Source organism: Pleurodeles waltl, chromosome 10 (genome assembly GCF_031143425.1).
Source record: "Pleurodeles waltl isolate 20211129_DDA chromosome 10, aPleWal1.hap1.20221129, whole genome shotgun sequence".
Lineage (NCBI taxonomy): Eukaryota > Metazoa > Chordata > Amphibia > Caudata > Salamandridae > Pleurodeles > Pleurodeles waltl.
Genome location: NC_090449.1, coordinates 40,925,099 through 40,942,086, shown reverse-complemented (window position 1 = coordinate 40,942,086; position 16,988 = coordinate 40,925,099). Strand labels below are relative to the sequence as shown.

Below are 16,988 nucleotides of genomic sequence, written 5' to 3'. Positions count from 1 at the left end.
TGGTGGGGTTGTCTATGTTGTGCAGTCTCTCTGGCCTTCGTCAACATTTTTGGTCGTAGCGGTTTGTGGGTGATGTGGGTGTGAGTTTTATGTAGTATTGATTGTGTGGGAGTGGTGTTTGTATGTGTATCAGGTGTGTGTATTTCGAATTGTTCAATGTGGCGGTGTTTGGAGATATGTGTGTATTTTGAGCGCGGCGGTGTGTACCGCCAATGTAATACCGCGGTTGAAAGACCGCCGCGTGGATTTGTGGGTCGTAATAGCATGGGCGTGTTTCTGTTGGCGTGACGGTAGAGGTTTTGTTTTTGCCAGTTTATCACTGACCTTTGGTGTGGCGGACTTGTGTGGGTGTCTGAATTTCGGCGGATTCCGAGATGTGGGTCATAATAGCTGTGGCGAATTTCCGCGGCTGCGGCGGTGTATTGGCGGTCTTCTGCACGGCGGTAAGTGGCTTTTACCGCCAATGTTGTAATGACCACCATTGTCTAGAGGACTAACTGACAACATCTAGAGCGAGAGTTCAACTAACTTGAGTAGGTGGCACAAATATAATGTAGGGAGTTAGTTAATTTGTTCATTATCTCTCAGGTCCTCCAGGATCAATCAAGAACCATCCCTCCTCTTTACCAATTTTTATATATGAATTTTTGTTTCTGAAAAAGAACAAACTCTAGCGAACTCTTATAAATTGTGCAATGTCAGTCGCTCCTTAATTAGAGGCATAATTCTACAGTGTCACTGTTTACAATTTTTTGTTTTGGGGCAGTGCGGTTATAGAGCTAGTTTCAAGGAAGAAACTAGCTGTTGCTATCTAATACTGCACCCCTCAAAAAACATTTGTACAGCAAGACATAGCTGCTCCTGCTGGCACTACTCGACAGCTACTGACTAGACTACTTATTGCAAAACGAGCAGTTTAGTATTGAAAAAATACACTTCTGACTACTGAACTTGTAAACACCTGGCCAACAGAGACAAAGCCCAAAACAGTCTGTGGTACACCTTCACAGTTAAGGCGTATGAAAAAAGCCTGAGAAATGTGAGTAAAAAGGATAAATAAATAAATTAGAACACATATTGGAGGAAGCAAAATCATTGGAAAACCAATTTTAAGGAAAGACAATTTAAAGAAATTACAAATAAATCAAAAATTAAAGGAAATATTTTAAAAGAAAGACAACTTTAAGTAAAATCCCAAAAGTACATTAAGGGCCTGATTATGACCTTGACAGATGGGATACTCTGTCACAAACGTGACAGATATCCCTTCCGCTGTACTGCAAGTTACATTATATCCTATGGAACTTCTAAAACAGCGGGCGGGATATCCTTCATGTTGTGACGGAGTATCCTTTCTGCCAAGGTCGTAATCAGGCCCTAAATGTGGGGTTTTGGGGCTCAGGGAGCAGTGGTGTTTAGGAGTAGAAAAGTGTTTCTTGTGTTCAAAGATGGGTGGAGTTTGGAGGTGGTGAAGGGTTTTTAGGGGTCATGGATGGGCAGAGTTTAAGACTGGTGGTTTTAAGGTGGATGGTCTTTAAGGTTTAGTGATGCATAGAGTTTAGCACTAGTGAAGGATTTTGGAAGTTCAAGGATGGGTGGATTTAAGCAGTATTGAGAGGTTTTAATTGTAAGGTATAAATGGAGTTTATGGGCAGAAAGAGTTTTAGGATTCAGAAATATGTGGATTCATGGATGAGTTGACATAAGATATGTGGTTTTAAGGATTGAGGGATGGATGGAGCTTAGGGGTGGTGAAGGTTTTTTAGGAGTCAGGAACGGGTGAAGTTTTGGGGTGGAAATGGAGTTTTAAGGCTTCAGGGCTGGTTAGGGATTAGGCATAGAAAGTGGTTTTTAGGGTTCAGAAATATACATAATTGTAGTCTTTGGGTAGAAAGGGCTTTTAGGGTTCAGAGATGGGTAAAGTTTAGGGGTCAGAGTTGGGTGTAGTTTAGGAGTAGTGAGAGGTTTCTAGGGGTCTGGAATGGGTGGAGCTTTTGCATGGTGACAGGTTTTAGGGGACAAGGATGCTAGATGTTATGGGGATGTGAAGGGTTTGGGGTAAATGGTGTTTAGTGGGTGAGGTGATTTACTGATTTGTCTGTTTAGATGTATAAAAAGCCATCAACAATATACCCATAAAATCATAACACACATTAAAATATTTAAAACATTTAAAAATACCAAAATGGACAAAAAAAGTTTCATTCAATTGCAGCTCAAATTTGTCTAATCCATGTGATTATGTGTTAAAAAATATCTCACTTCATCCATATAGCATTTAAGAGCTGTGTAAATAATGGTGCAAAGGGCACTAATCGTTATAGTTTTCAACATTTTTGGTCTCGTACACCAGGCCACTTTCAAACTTTGGACACAGCAAACAACAAGCTAAAACTGGTGTCTGATTTACATATCATTACTGCTTCTAGGTATTGCCTTACTCCCAAATTTAGGCAAAGCTATTTGTTCCATCTAGGTCTGACCTCCACGTATGCTGGACAGAAGAATAATATGTGCTCTTAGTTTTTGTCAGTGATATTAAAATAGGGCACAAACCAGATCCGTAGTTAAATTGCAACCAACTGACTTGCAAAGATGCCAGGGGAAGTAGGCTCAGTTAGAACTTCATAAACAGTTTTATAAAAAGGAGGATTTAACATAGACTAGAAATTCTTCAAAATTGTTCCTATTTTCGTATCTAAAAAAGTGCTGGCTAGTCTGTCCAATGAAGGGAAATTTTTTGATTTTCCTGGGCACAATGCCAAAATCTCCTCTTCATAATACCATGAATGGGGTTGATGCTGTGTATGAACACTAATCCCCTACCTTTCCGACTGGCTAGTGAAGATTTAACCCCTTCCATGCATGGGACGGCTGAGAGCTGTCCCACTCCATGGTGCTCATATGCGTTGGACAGCTCCCAGCTGTTCTCACTAATGAGGAAGGCAATCCCTTTGGTGAGGGCACCAGAGGGATTTCCTGTTCAAAGAAATAGCCTTGGGAGCTTGGGAAGAACTTCCTCAACTCCCAAAGCTGTTTCTTTGTTTTCACAGAAATTGTGATCATCACAGAAAACAAAAGAGAAATGAGCAGATCGGGCAATTTCATTTTGACTGACTTGGTGCTCGTGAGGCTATCTCAGCCCCCCAAGCACCTATGTGTCAAATTAGGCCAAGTATGCTCTGCAGAAGATACCCCTTCTTTTATTTTATTAAACACCTTGTCGTAATTCATGTCCATTTTTAATATCTTCCCCTTTGTGGGCAAATATATATTAGAAATATCTCTGTGGTAGGATTTAATACTGAAGACCTTAAGTAAAAAATGTCCATAAATGAATAGGGAATCTTTATCAATGTCTTTCATATATGTATGCTACAAGAGATCCGTTCGAACAGCTGTGATTTCAGACCAGGATAAACAACCTTTTAAACTATGGCAAACATTACCTTGCTGGTTGAACACCTGGAGACTATGCATATGGGTAAAAACATCACTACAATGCACAATAAAAGAAATCTCCAATATTTGTCAGGGCATACTTACCATTAAGATACTCTAACAAAACGTAAAGGCTGTACTTTTAATCAATGTGCATAATAGGACTACCAGCAAGTCAACAGAATCTGCAACCCTAAGTCATCTTGGTGACCTGCTAAAATCACACACAAAGACAGTGCAATCATTGTTGGGGAAACTTTAATGTATGTTTTGAACCCTCTGCACTTACAAGAGACCCAGCAAATTACAAGGATGCCTATTGGGGCATTCTGGAGCTGCCAAACATCTCACAAAGGCTGGGATCCCACAATGCACCAAGCAACTACTGCTCAATCAGTTTGACTGATACTTTTACAAAACACTCTACAATTAGGTACTTGACAAGATCACTGCCTGGATAATGGAAAATCACTTTTAAGCTAATTTTAAGCTGATTCCAGGCAGGTTCCTCCTGATCAGGCAGAAGGTTTCAGACATGAGCCTGGGTATCTTACAAGTAGCTTTTGTGGCCCTTCGGGGAGCATTAGATCTGGTCCCAAGAAACAAGCTGTGGCAGGCAAAATATAGCAACATTTTCATTTTTGAGAAAAGTAGGGAAAAAGTGCTCCACATAAAAGAGTGTGACATTTCTTTTCCTGATAAATGACATCCACAAACAGTTTACTTTATCAAAGTCATCACCTTCCCAGGTTTCAGGAACATGCAGAGCTGATTTAAAAAAACAAATTATTTTCCCTTTTTTGTGCTTTCAACCTCCTTCCAGTTTATGGTGGAAGCCAGTGTGAAACCCATGGGTGATCTAGAAAAGCTATAGATTTATGGAAAGTAAAGACAATTCCGAATTCAGCAAGGGCTCACGTGTGTAGACTCCTCAAGGATTCCCCAAAGAAAAAATCTGTTGAATAAAAGAAATATTGAAAATGAGTAGGAAAAACAGACATTTGTGACAACATTTTCATCTGTACCTTTTTGTCACAGGGGCAAGAAATCAAAAGCAATATACCATTACATCTAGAAGACTATTCTGGTTGCGTGGATATTTAGGGTTTGTATGTTTTCCAAAAACCCAAGTTACCCAGAACAAACAACTGAGCTGCACTGCACCATGGTTTTTCATTCAGCACCCAGCAATTCTTATAGTGAAATAGACAGAGTAACAATTAGGTATCAAGAAAACTTATGTATTTCTGAAATGTGCACAAGATATAGAATTTAGGAGCAGTGGCTATTTTCTACATCTCTGAATTTATGGGTAACTGTACTAGTGTATGATTTAGAGGGTATTTTTCAAAATGTGATCTTTCTTTTACACTGGTTCACATTTAAAAGACACAAAATGAAGTGAAATAAAATTGGTAATAACCAATGTTCAACTATTTTATGCTCCTACAAGTCTCCCAATAAAAATGGTACCTCACTTGTGTGGTTAGACCGCCTCCATGTAACAGCAAATGGCCCAAAATGCAACATGGATGCAGCACATTTTTCCAACGAAAACTGACCTTTTTCCGATGTGGGTAGCGCTAGGTACCCTAGCTCAGCCAGCACCTAGGGAAACCTAGCCAACCTGTACATTTTTAAAAACTAGAAACTTAAGGGGTATACAGGATAGCCTGGATTGCGTGGCTCTCCACACATACCCAAAATCCCATGCAAACCTCATACATTGACTAAAAAAACACGGTTTACTCACATTTCTGTGATGGATAGCTCCTGAATCTATGAGGAGCCACAAAATTCCTTCCACTTGGCATTTCCCCAAGTCTCCCTATTAAAAAGGTACCTCACTTGAGTGAGTAGACCTAGTGCTCGCAGCAGGAAACGGCCCAAAATGCAACATGGACACAGTGCATTTTTCTACCGAAAACTGACCCTCTTTTTCTGATGTGGGTAGCTCTACGTCTTGAACTCTAGCTCAGCTAGTGTAGGAGGCTGGCCTGGCTTTTAGTGGGTACCTTATGGTACTTACACTTTGTGCCAGGTCCAGTTATCCCTTATTAGTAAATTAGTAGTGTTCTAGCAAGTTAGGCTAATAGAGGTAGCTATAGAAGAGCAGCTTAGGCTGAACTCGGAGACATGCAAAGCTCCCACTTATATCATATAGGTACTATATCGTAAGAATCACAATACTCAGAGTTACTAAAAATAAAGGTACTTTTTTTGTGACAATGTGCCAAAAAATATCACAGAGGATATATTCCCTTAAGAGGTAAGTAAAATACACAAAATATACTCACAATCCAAAATCAGGTAAGTAAACAGTTAGAAAAGTAGTGCAAACACTGTAGAATACAATAGGATACAATAGGCCTGGGGCAACACAAACCATATACTAAGAAAGTGGAATGCAAACCACTTAGGGACTACTGGCCTAGTGTAGTGTGTAGAGGGTTGCTGGGAGTGTAATAAAACACTAAGGGTGTCCAAAATACCCCACCCCAAGACCCTGAAAAGTAGGAGTAAAGATACCCTACTTCCCCAGAAACACACTAAAGTCGTGATAGGAGATTCTGCAAAGATCACAACTGACTGCAAAGCACTGAAGATGGATTCTTGGACCTGAGGACCTGCAAAGGAAGGGGACCAAGTCCAAGAGTCACGAAAGTGTCCAGGGGGCAGAAGCCCACTAAACCCCAGATGAAGGTGCAAAATGGCTGCCTCTGGGTGGAAGAAGCTGAAGATTCTGCAACAACGGAAGGTGCCAGTAACTTCTCCTTTGCAAAGAAGATGTCCTGTGGCGTGCTGGAGGATGCAGAGTTGTTTCTTTGGAGAAATACAGCAAACAAGCCTTGCTAGCTGCAAAGGTCACAGTTGAAGAAAAAGGGTGCTGCCCGGGCCCAGGAAGGACCAGGAGGCCGCCACTTGGAAGAGGAGACAGAGGGGGCCCTTAGCAATACAGAGAGCCCACGGACAAGAAGGCAGCACCTGCAGAAGTACTTGAACACAGGTTCAAGAAAACTGAGCATGGCAGTCATCTCAACACTACAAAGGCGGGTCCCACGAAGCCGGTGGTCAACTCAGCGAGTTGAGCAATGCAGGACGGAGTGCTGGGGACCTGGGCTGTGCTGTGCAGGAAGGATTCCTTGCAAAAGTGCACAGAAGCCCTAGCAGCTGCAGTTCACGCAGTACACAGGATTACTGTCTGGCGAGGGGAGGCAAGGACTTACCTCTGCCAAATTTGGACAGATGGACCACTGGACTGTTGGGGATCCAGCACCTGTGTTCCAGGGACCCAGCTCATTACGATGAGAGGGGACCCAGAGGACCGGTGAAGCAGAAGTTTGGTGCCTGCGGTAGCAGGGGGAAGACTCCGTCAACCCACTCGAGATTTCTTCTGGGCTTCCAGGGCAGGTTAAAGTCAGACAGCCCCCAAAGTATGCACCACCAAGAAACATTTGAGAAAGCCGGCAGGATTAGGTGCTACAATGTCGCTGGTAGTCTTCTTGCTACTTTGTTGCAGTTTTGCAGGTGTCCTGGAGCAGTCAGCGGTAGATCCTTGGCAGAAGTCGAAGAGGGAGATGCAGAGGAGCTCTGGTGAGCTCTTGCATTCGTTATCTGAGTAATAGCCCACAGGAGAGACCCTAAATAGCCCTCAGAGGAGGATTGGCCACCTAGTGAGGTAAGCATCTATCAGGAGGGGTCTCTGATGTCACCTGATGGCACTGGCCACTCAGAGGTCTCCATTGTGCCCTCACATCTCTGGATTCAAGATGGCAGAGGTCTGGGACACACTGGAGGAGCTATGGGCACCACCCCTGGGGTGGTGATGGACAGGGGAGTGGTCACTCCCCTTTCCTTTGTCTAGTTTCGTGCCAGAGCAGGGGCTGGGGGATCCCTGAACTGGTGTAGACTGGCTTATGCAAGGAGGGCACCATCTGTGCCCTTCAAAGCATTTCCAGAGGCTGGGGGAGGCTACTCCTCCCCAGCCCTTAACACCTATTTCCAAAGGGAGAGGGTGTAACACCCTCTCTCAGAGGAAATTCTTTGTTCTGCCTTCCTGGGACTGGCTATCCAGACCCCAGGAGGGAAGAAGCCTGTCTCTCGGTTGGCAGCAGCTGCAGAGAAAACCCCAGAGAGCTGGTTTGGCAGCACCCGGGGTCAATAGTGGAGCCCCTGGGATACATGGGATTGGCCCCCCAATACCAGATTTGCCATGGGGGGACAATTCCATGATCTTAGACATGTTACATGGCCATATTCTGAGTTACCATTGTGAAGCTACATGTAGGTATTGACCTATATGTAGTGCATATGTTTAATGGTGTCCCCGCACTCACAAATTCTGGGGAATTGCCGTGAACTATGTGGGGGCACCTTGGCTAGTGCCAGGGTGCCCTCACACTTAGTAACTTTACACCTAACCTTCACTAAGTGAAGGCTAGACATATAGGTGACTTATCAGTTACTTAAGTGCAGTGTAAAATGGCTGTGAAATAACGTGGACGTTATTTCACTCAGGCTGCAGTGGCAGCCTGTGTAAAGATTTGTCTGAGCTCCCTATGGATGGCAAAAGAAATGCTGCAGCCCATAGGGATCTCCTGGAACCCCAATACCATGGGTACCTAGGTACCATATACTAGTTCCAGTGTGCCAATTGAAATTGGTAAAAGTGGTCACTAGCCTACAGTGACCATTTTAAAGGCAGAGAGAGCATGAGCATTGAGGTTCTGATTAGCAGAGCCTCAGTGACACAGTTAGGGCCTGATTACAACTTTGGTGGAGTGGGTGAATCCGTCACAAATGTGGCTGATATCCCGCCCACCGTATTGCGAGTTCCATAGGATATAATGGTCTCGTATTATGTCGGTGGGATATCCGTCACATTTGGGATGGATTAACCCCTTCCGCTAAAGTTGGAATCATGCCCCTTAGTCACTACACAGGGTTACACATTTAGGCCACAAACTATGAGCACTGGGGTCCTGGCTAGCAGGATCCCAGTGAGACAGCCAAAAACAAACTGACATACATGTAAGAATGGGGGTAACATGCCAGGCAAGATGGTACTTTCCTACAGCCAGCACCTAGGAAAACCTAGCCAACCAGTACATTTTTGAAAAACAGATACCGAGGGGAATCCAGGATGGGGTGACTAGCATGGCTCCCAATAGTTTTTTTTTTTACCCATAATGCCCTGCAAACTTCCAACTTTGCCTGAAATCATGCATTGTCCTTACATTTTTATGGTGAAAACTTCTGGAATCTGCAGAACCCACTCAGCATTGCCTCACCTCTGCCGATAAAACTGCTGCCCCACTTATATGGCTGGGCCTATTGCCGCAACAGAAGCAGATCAAACCAAGGACAATAGGTACCCTTGCATGGAGACTCCCATTGACCTCAGTTAGATTCATTCCTGTCACTGGTGCTAAACCTAGTCACAGAGGGAAGGCAGATCTTTTATCAGCACAGGTGGGGCTGTGGTAGTAATTTTGTGGAGTCCTGCAGATTCCAGAAGTTTCCATCACAGAAATATAGGGAAAATGCTTGACTTCAGGCAAGGTTGGAGGTTTCCAGGGCATTGAGAGTAAGAATATGGTCTAGGGTGCATGTGAAGCACACCACCCTGGTCTCCCCTAGATGTCTAACTTTCAGAAGTGTCTGGGTTTGGTAGAGTTTTCAGGGCAGCAAACTACACAAGCCCCAAAAGTGCAGCTGTTCACCACTATAAGTGGGACAATATGGGGAGTTAACCAGGCTCTCCTGGCCCACATATAAAATCAACACCCAAAATAGTCAAATGTCTTCTTGCTTGTCATTGGAATGAGATACTTTAATCCGCAGGGGGAGCAGAACCACTGTTACCCCCTTCAGTTTGGGTGAGGGGGCATAACCATGCCCATGGTGGTTGGCACCCCCACCCCTGGGGTGGCGGATTGGCGGTTACTACCCTCATCGGTCCATCAGGGGAGCACAAAGATCTTTATTTGGCATGGGTGTTTGGGCATGCCCCAACCCCTCTTTAAAAAAAAATCTTCCCTAGTGTTTAGTGGGCTTTCTGCCATCATGAGGGGAAGATCGGGTGTAATAATTCCCATCTGCCCTCCTAGGGGGGGCAAACAGACTGTGCCCATTTTTGGCGTGGGTGAGGGTCATTGCCATGCCCATTCTTGGCAGCTCTCACCCCTACTCTAACAAAAATAATAGTCCCTGGTGTCTAGTGGGCTTTTTGTGCCTCTGGGGGGCAGATCGTGTTAATAACCCTCATATGGCCCCAGGGGGATAGAAAGACCTCACCCATTTGTTTTTGGGGGGTTCATGGGATTGGCATGCGCATTTGCAGCAGCCCCCACCCCTACGTATTAAAAAATATTTCCCTGGTGCCTAGTGGACTTACTGCCCTCCCGAGGGGGCAGATCAGAGGCTATTGCCTCCATCTGCTCCCCTCAAGGGACAGAAAAACTTTACTCCCCATTTATTTTGGAAAAACGTATATAATTGCCCATTGAGGGCAGCCCCCATCTGTCTTTTATATAAAAAATCCCTTGTGGCTAGTAGCCTTTCTGCTTCTGTTGGGGGGGCAAATCGGGCGTAATAATCCCCATCTGAACCCAGGGGGGCAAAAAGACTGTTCCTCTTTGTGGTGGGGTGGGTATGGGCATTGGCATGCCCATTTTGGGCTACCCCACCCCAAACTATGAAACAAATAACCACTAGTGCTTAGACGGCTTTCTGCCCCGGGCTATTGCCCCATCTGCCCCCCATGGGGGCAGAAAGACTGAATTGGCCAAAAAAGATAGGTGGAGCTAAGCCCTAGGCCAAGGGGCCATTCCCCACTCCCTGGTGTCTAGTGGAGTGGATCCCTGCTTGAGGATCGCCCTCCTGAGGCAATCCCCAAGCAGGGACCAACTAGGGGAGATTCTCCCCTTTCCAATAATCCCTCCGTAGTTGTGCACTGAACTGAGGTGCCAGTTCAGTTTGCTTGGGAGAAATACTCACCCAACATAAGCCTGAAAAAGGTTTGTCACAACAAATAGTTTTATATGCAAGACAGAGTTGAACAGACATAGAAAAATCACACTTGAAAACATAGAAAGAAAGTCTAGGTTTTGTGCGGGCTTGTGAATATCATCATTTGTCTATGAGATCATCAAGCACTTGTTGTGTTTCATGCCAATTCAAAGAGGAAAATGCCACCAAGGTTTGGACGTTGAGAATAAGGATTTATGGATGAAGACTTTAAGATAGTGAAGAAACCTAGCAAAGAATACAATGTGGCCAATTGCATTTCTTGTCATTCATTACTGAATGTTGATCACAGCAATCCAGTGGCAGAGGAATACATAAACTCTGTCATATGAGAGTAGCTGCCAGGGAGAAAAAAAATAAAGGAGATAGAAGAAACCACCAAAGAGGACATAATTATGCAAAGGTAGTCAAAGCAATTCAAACTGACACATGGAAGCATATTAACCCTGCATTAAAATACAAAAAAGTAGTAACAAATGCTGAAATGCTAAAATAAAAACAAATACAAAGAGTTAACAATATTTGGCAATAGCTTACTGCTGAGTGGAAGCAGAATTAGACTGTCACTAGTTTTACAGGAAAAGTGAAAATAGCTCACAAAACCCCTTCTAGGCATTGGTTCAACAAAAACTTATTAAGAGAAAAAGTATGGTTGGCGATCTTTGACCCTGATTTATGGATATTTTGATTTGGATTTGCATCACTTTTTAGTGCAGCCCAAAAGAGAAACCTATTTTGTGATTTTCAAAGCCACGCAAATCCAAGACAGCACAAAGCACTGCTTTGCGTTTCCTTGTGTCAAGTAGGCATTACATGGGTGGAACATGGACATGCCTATGCATACACCCATGTATTTTGATGCAAACCCATATTTACCAACATCCATAAACATGGGATTGTTACAAAATTTCATCCTCTTTGCAAAGAGGAAATAGTCTCAAATGATGAGTTGTTTTTTTTGCAGGAAAACATTCTTTCGTCCACAAAAGCTATCCTAACCACAATGAGGTCACCATTGCGATATGACCAAGGGTGCCTGCTTTGGCACTGGGGAGCCACAAGTGGGCCAGCACTAGGACACAGCAGAGCTGTGCCACATCTTGGAAAATATGATGCCGTTGAGCTCTCTTCCTTTCACCCACTGCAGGACAGTGCGGCCACTTCAATTGCTGCACAGCATTGAATAGAATATTAGTAAATATGCCCCCTGATTTTTTGATGAAGCAAACCATATGGTCTTGCCAATTGGGTCTCAACGCTGATAAAATCCACCAGCAAACCTTCTAGAAACTGTGTAGTCTACTCTATCAACATGTATGGACCAATAAACTAAGGCTATAATTTGTGTTTGTCACTGAAAAGAAATCCCAATTCCCTATAATCTGACATTTATCCTCTACCTCTGTGTCAGCTGTGCCTCTGATTCTTAAAGAAATATTTGCAGAAGGGGAATACCAATTGCTTTGACAACTGATAATGGGCCGCCATTCAACGAAACAGGATTTTGGTTTGTGTGCTATATCTAGGGTTTAATTACAGGAAAATCAGCCCAATGTGGACTCAGGCAAATGAGATTATAAAGAGATTCAGGGCCACACTTGGGATAGCTAGCCAAAGGGCAAAACCACTGCAGAAGTCCTTGCATCAAGCAATTGCCAAGTACCGCGAGACTGTGGTGCCACTCCACATTCTGTCACTGGTAAGTGGCCATTAGAGTTGATGTTTGGGAGAATAATTAACACTAGAGGGCCTCAATTTAATCAAAAAACCTCATTAAAATGTGAAAGTATTCATGATCCAAACAGTGAAGCAAAGCAGAGAATGAAGTAATACTTTGATCCCCAATGTCATCTAAGTGACTCAGATATCCAACCAAAAGACTGGGTGTTAGTGAAACAACCGCAGCTAAGAAAGAAGGATGCTCCTTTCAGAAACTGCTACTAATCACCTAGGTTAAAAGTACACTATGGTATCTGCAATAGGTTTGTCAAAGTCTATAACAAGAAATGTGTCTCGTCAATGATTAAAGGGATGAAGCGTTCACCTGGAATCAAGACGAAGGGAATAGAGAATACTGTACGTTGATCCGCGAGGATTATTAGGGGGCTACAATTGCTAATTGAATACATATGCTTGCGTTAATAGAAATTTTATTTATTGCAATTCTGTTTCTTTCTTTTTGTTCTTTTCTTTCTCACTCCTTGCGTATTTTGTTTTTTTTCTCTTTCTAATGCAATGTCTCTGTTTCTGTTTAGTGTACGTGGAAGTATCTAAAAAGGGGAAAGTTGCAACGACCTGGGCCCTTTATTTAGGACTGTAACACCGGCATGATTGTACAGTGTCACCGCTTAGAATATTCAGGTTTGGTAGCACTGCAGTTATACATCTGGTTACAAGCAAGAAGCTGTGATATTTTGTACTTTTCAGTGCCTTTCAAAAAAATAAGTACAGTTTGTTGCTTTATTACATCTGTAAGGTAACCATCCTCCTAGTAATGCTGCATATTTTCTATTTTTAGATACAACATAACTTTTAGACGTTTATAGTGAAACAACTGTAGAGCTTTGCATAGATATGAGATAAGATTGTTTCTTTTGTTTCATATATTTAGAGCTTGACAATGTCGAATGTTATAAACTTATTTCATTAAAATACATTTTCAGTCTACACTCGCAGATGTCTGGAGGTAAAGGAATGGACAATGAGAACCAGACCCTTGTGATGTACTTTATTTTCCAGGGTCTATCAGACAATCCAAAGCATCAGACTGCATTCTTCGTCCTGTTCGTTACAATTTATATTGTTGGGATAGTAAGCAACTGTGCCATCATAGCTGCCATTGCTACTGACTCCAGGCTTCATACCCCCATGTATTTCTTCATCTGGAGTCTGTCACTGGTGGACATCTGTATATTGACAGCCATAGTGCCCCAGCTTCTTGTTAGCACCATCTCACAGAGGAAGACCATCTCCTACTCACGCTGCATTGCACAGTTGTATGTCTTTGTTGGTATGGAGACCATTGACAGTCTCCTACTTGGGGCAATGGCCTATGACCGCTATGTAGCCATCTGTAGGCCCTTGCATTATTTTACAGCAATGGACAAGAAGGTTTGCACCTTGTTGTTGGCTGGTTCCTGGGTAGGCGGTTTCCTGAATTCTTTGTTATACAGTACAATGATTGTCACACTGTCATTTTGTGCAGCCAACGTCATCCAAAGCTTCTTCTGTGATGTGCCTCCACTTCTGAAACTCTCCTGCTCAGACACCTCTGTCATTGAGGTTCTGATTTTCACTGTGGGCACATTCATAGGCCTGGTCTCCATTGCCCCCATAGTGATGTCATATACCCGCATCATCTCAACCGTGTTGAGTATACGGTCAAACAAGGAAAGGAGTAAAACCTTCAGCACCTGCTCTTCACACCTCATTGTAGTCACTTTGTACTACGGGACCATTGTATGCACTGAATTCCGTCCTAGCTCCAGCTATACACTTCAGAGGGATAAAGTAGTAACTGTGATGTACACCATTGTACCCATGCTGAACCCTTTCATATACAGCTTGAGAAGTGAACAGATGAAACAAGCTTTGAAAAAAATGATGGGCAAATGTACCTTCTTTTGCAAGTTCTAAATGTTTGGTCTTTGTTTCTGAATTTATAAACTCAAAATAGAATTTGTTGTGCAAGACTTGCTAACTCCATTTGACTTTCTCTACCCTCATATGTTTTCTCTTTTTCTGCTTTTGTCACCATTGGATGTGAATTCGACAACTCTTTAGCTCGCAATTAGTTTGTAGTTGTTATTGGTTCATCTGTTACTGAAATTATACAAGTCAAAGATTTCTCTTACCCAAAAAGCTTTTTTATTGGTAAAGTTTAGTTCTTATATGGCCTGTACTCGTTGTAGCTAGTGCCTACACATGTTGTGTGAAATGTTGTTTTTGGTATCGCTGGAAGGCATTCACTTACTATATCCTTGAATGGAGATTCTGCAGTGATAGTGTCCTTGCTAACATGTCATAGTCCATTGATGCAAAAAGCTATCTAGCATTAAAAGTGTTCACTACTATGTAGTTTTGCATCTTTCATGTCCTGGTGAACTCAGACATTTGGAAAGCATAGACTTCCCACAGATGATCACATCAAATTAGTTAAGGCAACTTCTTACGTATTTTACCCAACGTTCAATGTCTGTGCTTAGGGGCTTTATTTTTAAGTCAGAATAGTCACTTTTGACTGCAATTTGCTGGGATTGTACTGTACCTCCCTGTATGCCAACCACCGCTTACAAGAGTGTTCAACATGTCCATCCTCCCTCCAACTATCCCTATCGCTTTTCTCCTGGTTTCCACCCACACTGTGCTCTGAAATTCTATTGTATCATTCACTCTCAGCATTGCAGACACCAGCTCAGATGTACATAGAATGGGGACATACAGACTGCAACACACCTCTCTTTATGACAAACAACAAAATCAAGAACAGACATTCATCTGTGTATAAAGTACAGGGACATTCATTCACAATCACTCACTTCCAACATATCTTGCTTAAACATTCACCCAACAAAACCCTTTAAAACTCTTCTACATCCACACAGGCATGCAAATCCAACACACAACAGTCACAGAAGCTCTGCAATGGGCCACAGCTTGTTTCAAACAAAGAAACAAGACTACAAATAGGTTGTGACTCCATTGCACAATGACCCAAAATGTGTAAGCCTTGTCACCTCCTCGAACATGAGGACCAAACACCACAGGTCTACAAACTCACAATGATACCATGAAACATTTATGCATGCAGGACACAGAGTTATGGTTGCTCAGCACTTGTCAGCTAGGGCACAGAACCTACTGAACTCCTTCGACAAAGGGTAGATCCCTAGGTTACAGCAACAGCAGGTAGTTCCTATCAGGGCTCCATCCTCTCGCCAACCTGTCGCCTATATCCCAGTTTCCACTTCACACACAAACATTCTATAACACCATTCACTCTCGTCATTCCAAACCCCACCTCAGAATCACAGGAATGGGCACACAGAGGATGTTAGATGTGCACTAAATAAATTCATAACGCATTTAATGAGTATATGTTGAAAAGTTAAAAGTCCTGAACAGCTGTGCAGGTGTATCAGCATTCCATGTTTCTTTTTTGTCTTGAGGTTGATCTTCATTTTAGGTCTGGCCTTTGAGACACACTTAGCTGTCTTGCCAGACTATTGTTTTAAAAAAAAATATCATGCATAATATACAAAGAGAGAGGGTTTTGGTCAGTGGACTTCATCCACTGGCTGTTAAATTGTCACTCTCTTGCTTCCACCTAATTGCAGAATGCTACATTGGGCAGTGGGTTAGTCTATTATATTCATTAGCTGTCTTCACTTTGATTGGCTGTACAAATCCTTTGTCCCAAAATAGTTAATTTATTTTCAATATCAAAACTTGTTCAAACTGGGTTTCATTTGATGTATTTGTTTCTATTGAACTTAAATTCTAGCTATTTATTTTGCCTCTATTATGGGTGTCCATTTAGGCGACGGTTTACTTTCCATCTCCTTTTTGAAGCTGCTGTTATAAAGGGTGTAAGTCAAACTGTAAGATTGATCTGCAAATTGAGTGCGAGGTTTGGTAGTAAATTATTCTTGTCTCCTTCACTAATGATAAGCAAACACACGCTATAAGTGAAAAGCTTATTATTTAAACATGAGTAGTAAACTGGTGGCATCAGTGAATGTTTTGAAATTTTGAAACTTTTACTGTAATCATAAGGCAGCCATTACTCATTTTTGTTTGTGGCATTAAAATAATAACCATTGCACCAGCAAAGACCAAACCTATTTTTCTCTGCTCATGCTTGTTACCCGTTTGGGAACATTTTGGGGAATTGCTCCAACAGTAAGTCTGGTGCTCCACAGGGTCACCTTTAGTGTGGCCTAACACTCAGGACACCCTTGATAGTTCTTCCCAAGCGTTAGCCCTAACTGGCTAGTGCCCTTTATCTTATCTGCAAACAACTTGTTTGTGGAAACTTTACAGTTTTTTGAGGTGCAGAAGATGCACAGAGTAATTATGCTTATTTGTCTCCCTTTGTAAATTAAGTCCAGTTGCCGTGGGCAAATGTGATTTATGTCTCTTTTGTAGCTGTAGAAAAATCTAAATACTATTCTCTACGTCTTATTATTTTAAGAAAGTGGAGTTAGGTAGGAAACAACAATAAAAGCTACTACTCACTTCTATCTAAGGCTGTAATCCAAAACAACATGGCTGCCTTTTACACTTTGTAATGACAGCCACTAGCCAATTGGATACTGCCTTTTACCCTGCACGTACTGTGGTATACCATGAAGTTGCCGCGGTTTACAACAGCCCTAGATTTAACACATACGTTTTACACCACTTACACTATTTACACTTACTACCAAAAATTAACATTTACAGCTCATAATATATAGTCCTAGTAAATTCCAACTACATAAATTCACCCACTTTTGCACTTCGTCTGTTTCAAGAAC

The 16,988-nt window shown here is 42.5% G+C and overlaps 1 protein-coding gene across 1 annotated transcript; it reads left to right on the top strand.

The window, feature by feature from the left end:
• Positions 1-13,146: 13,146 nt before the first annotated feature.
• LOC138262316 (olfactory receptor 5AR1-like) lies at positions 13,147-14,106 on the top strand. Its single transcript, XM_069212215.1, has one exon. The coding sequence runs from the start codon at positions 13,147-13,149 to the stop codon at positions 14,104-14,106; it is 960 nt and encodes a 319-aa protein (XP_069068316.1).
• Positions 14,107-16,988: the final 2,882 nt, after the last annotated feature.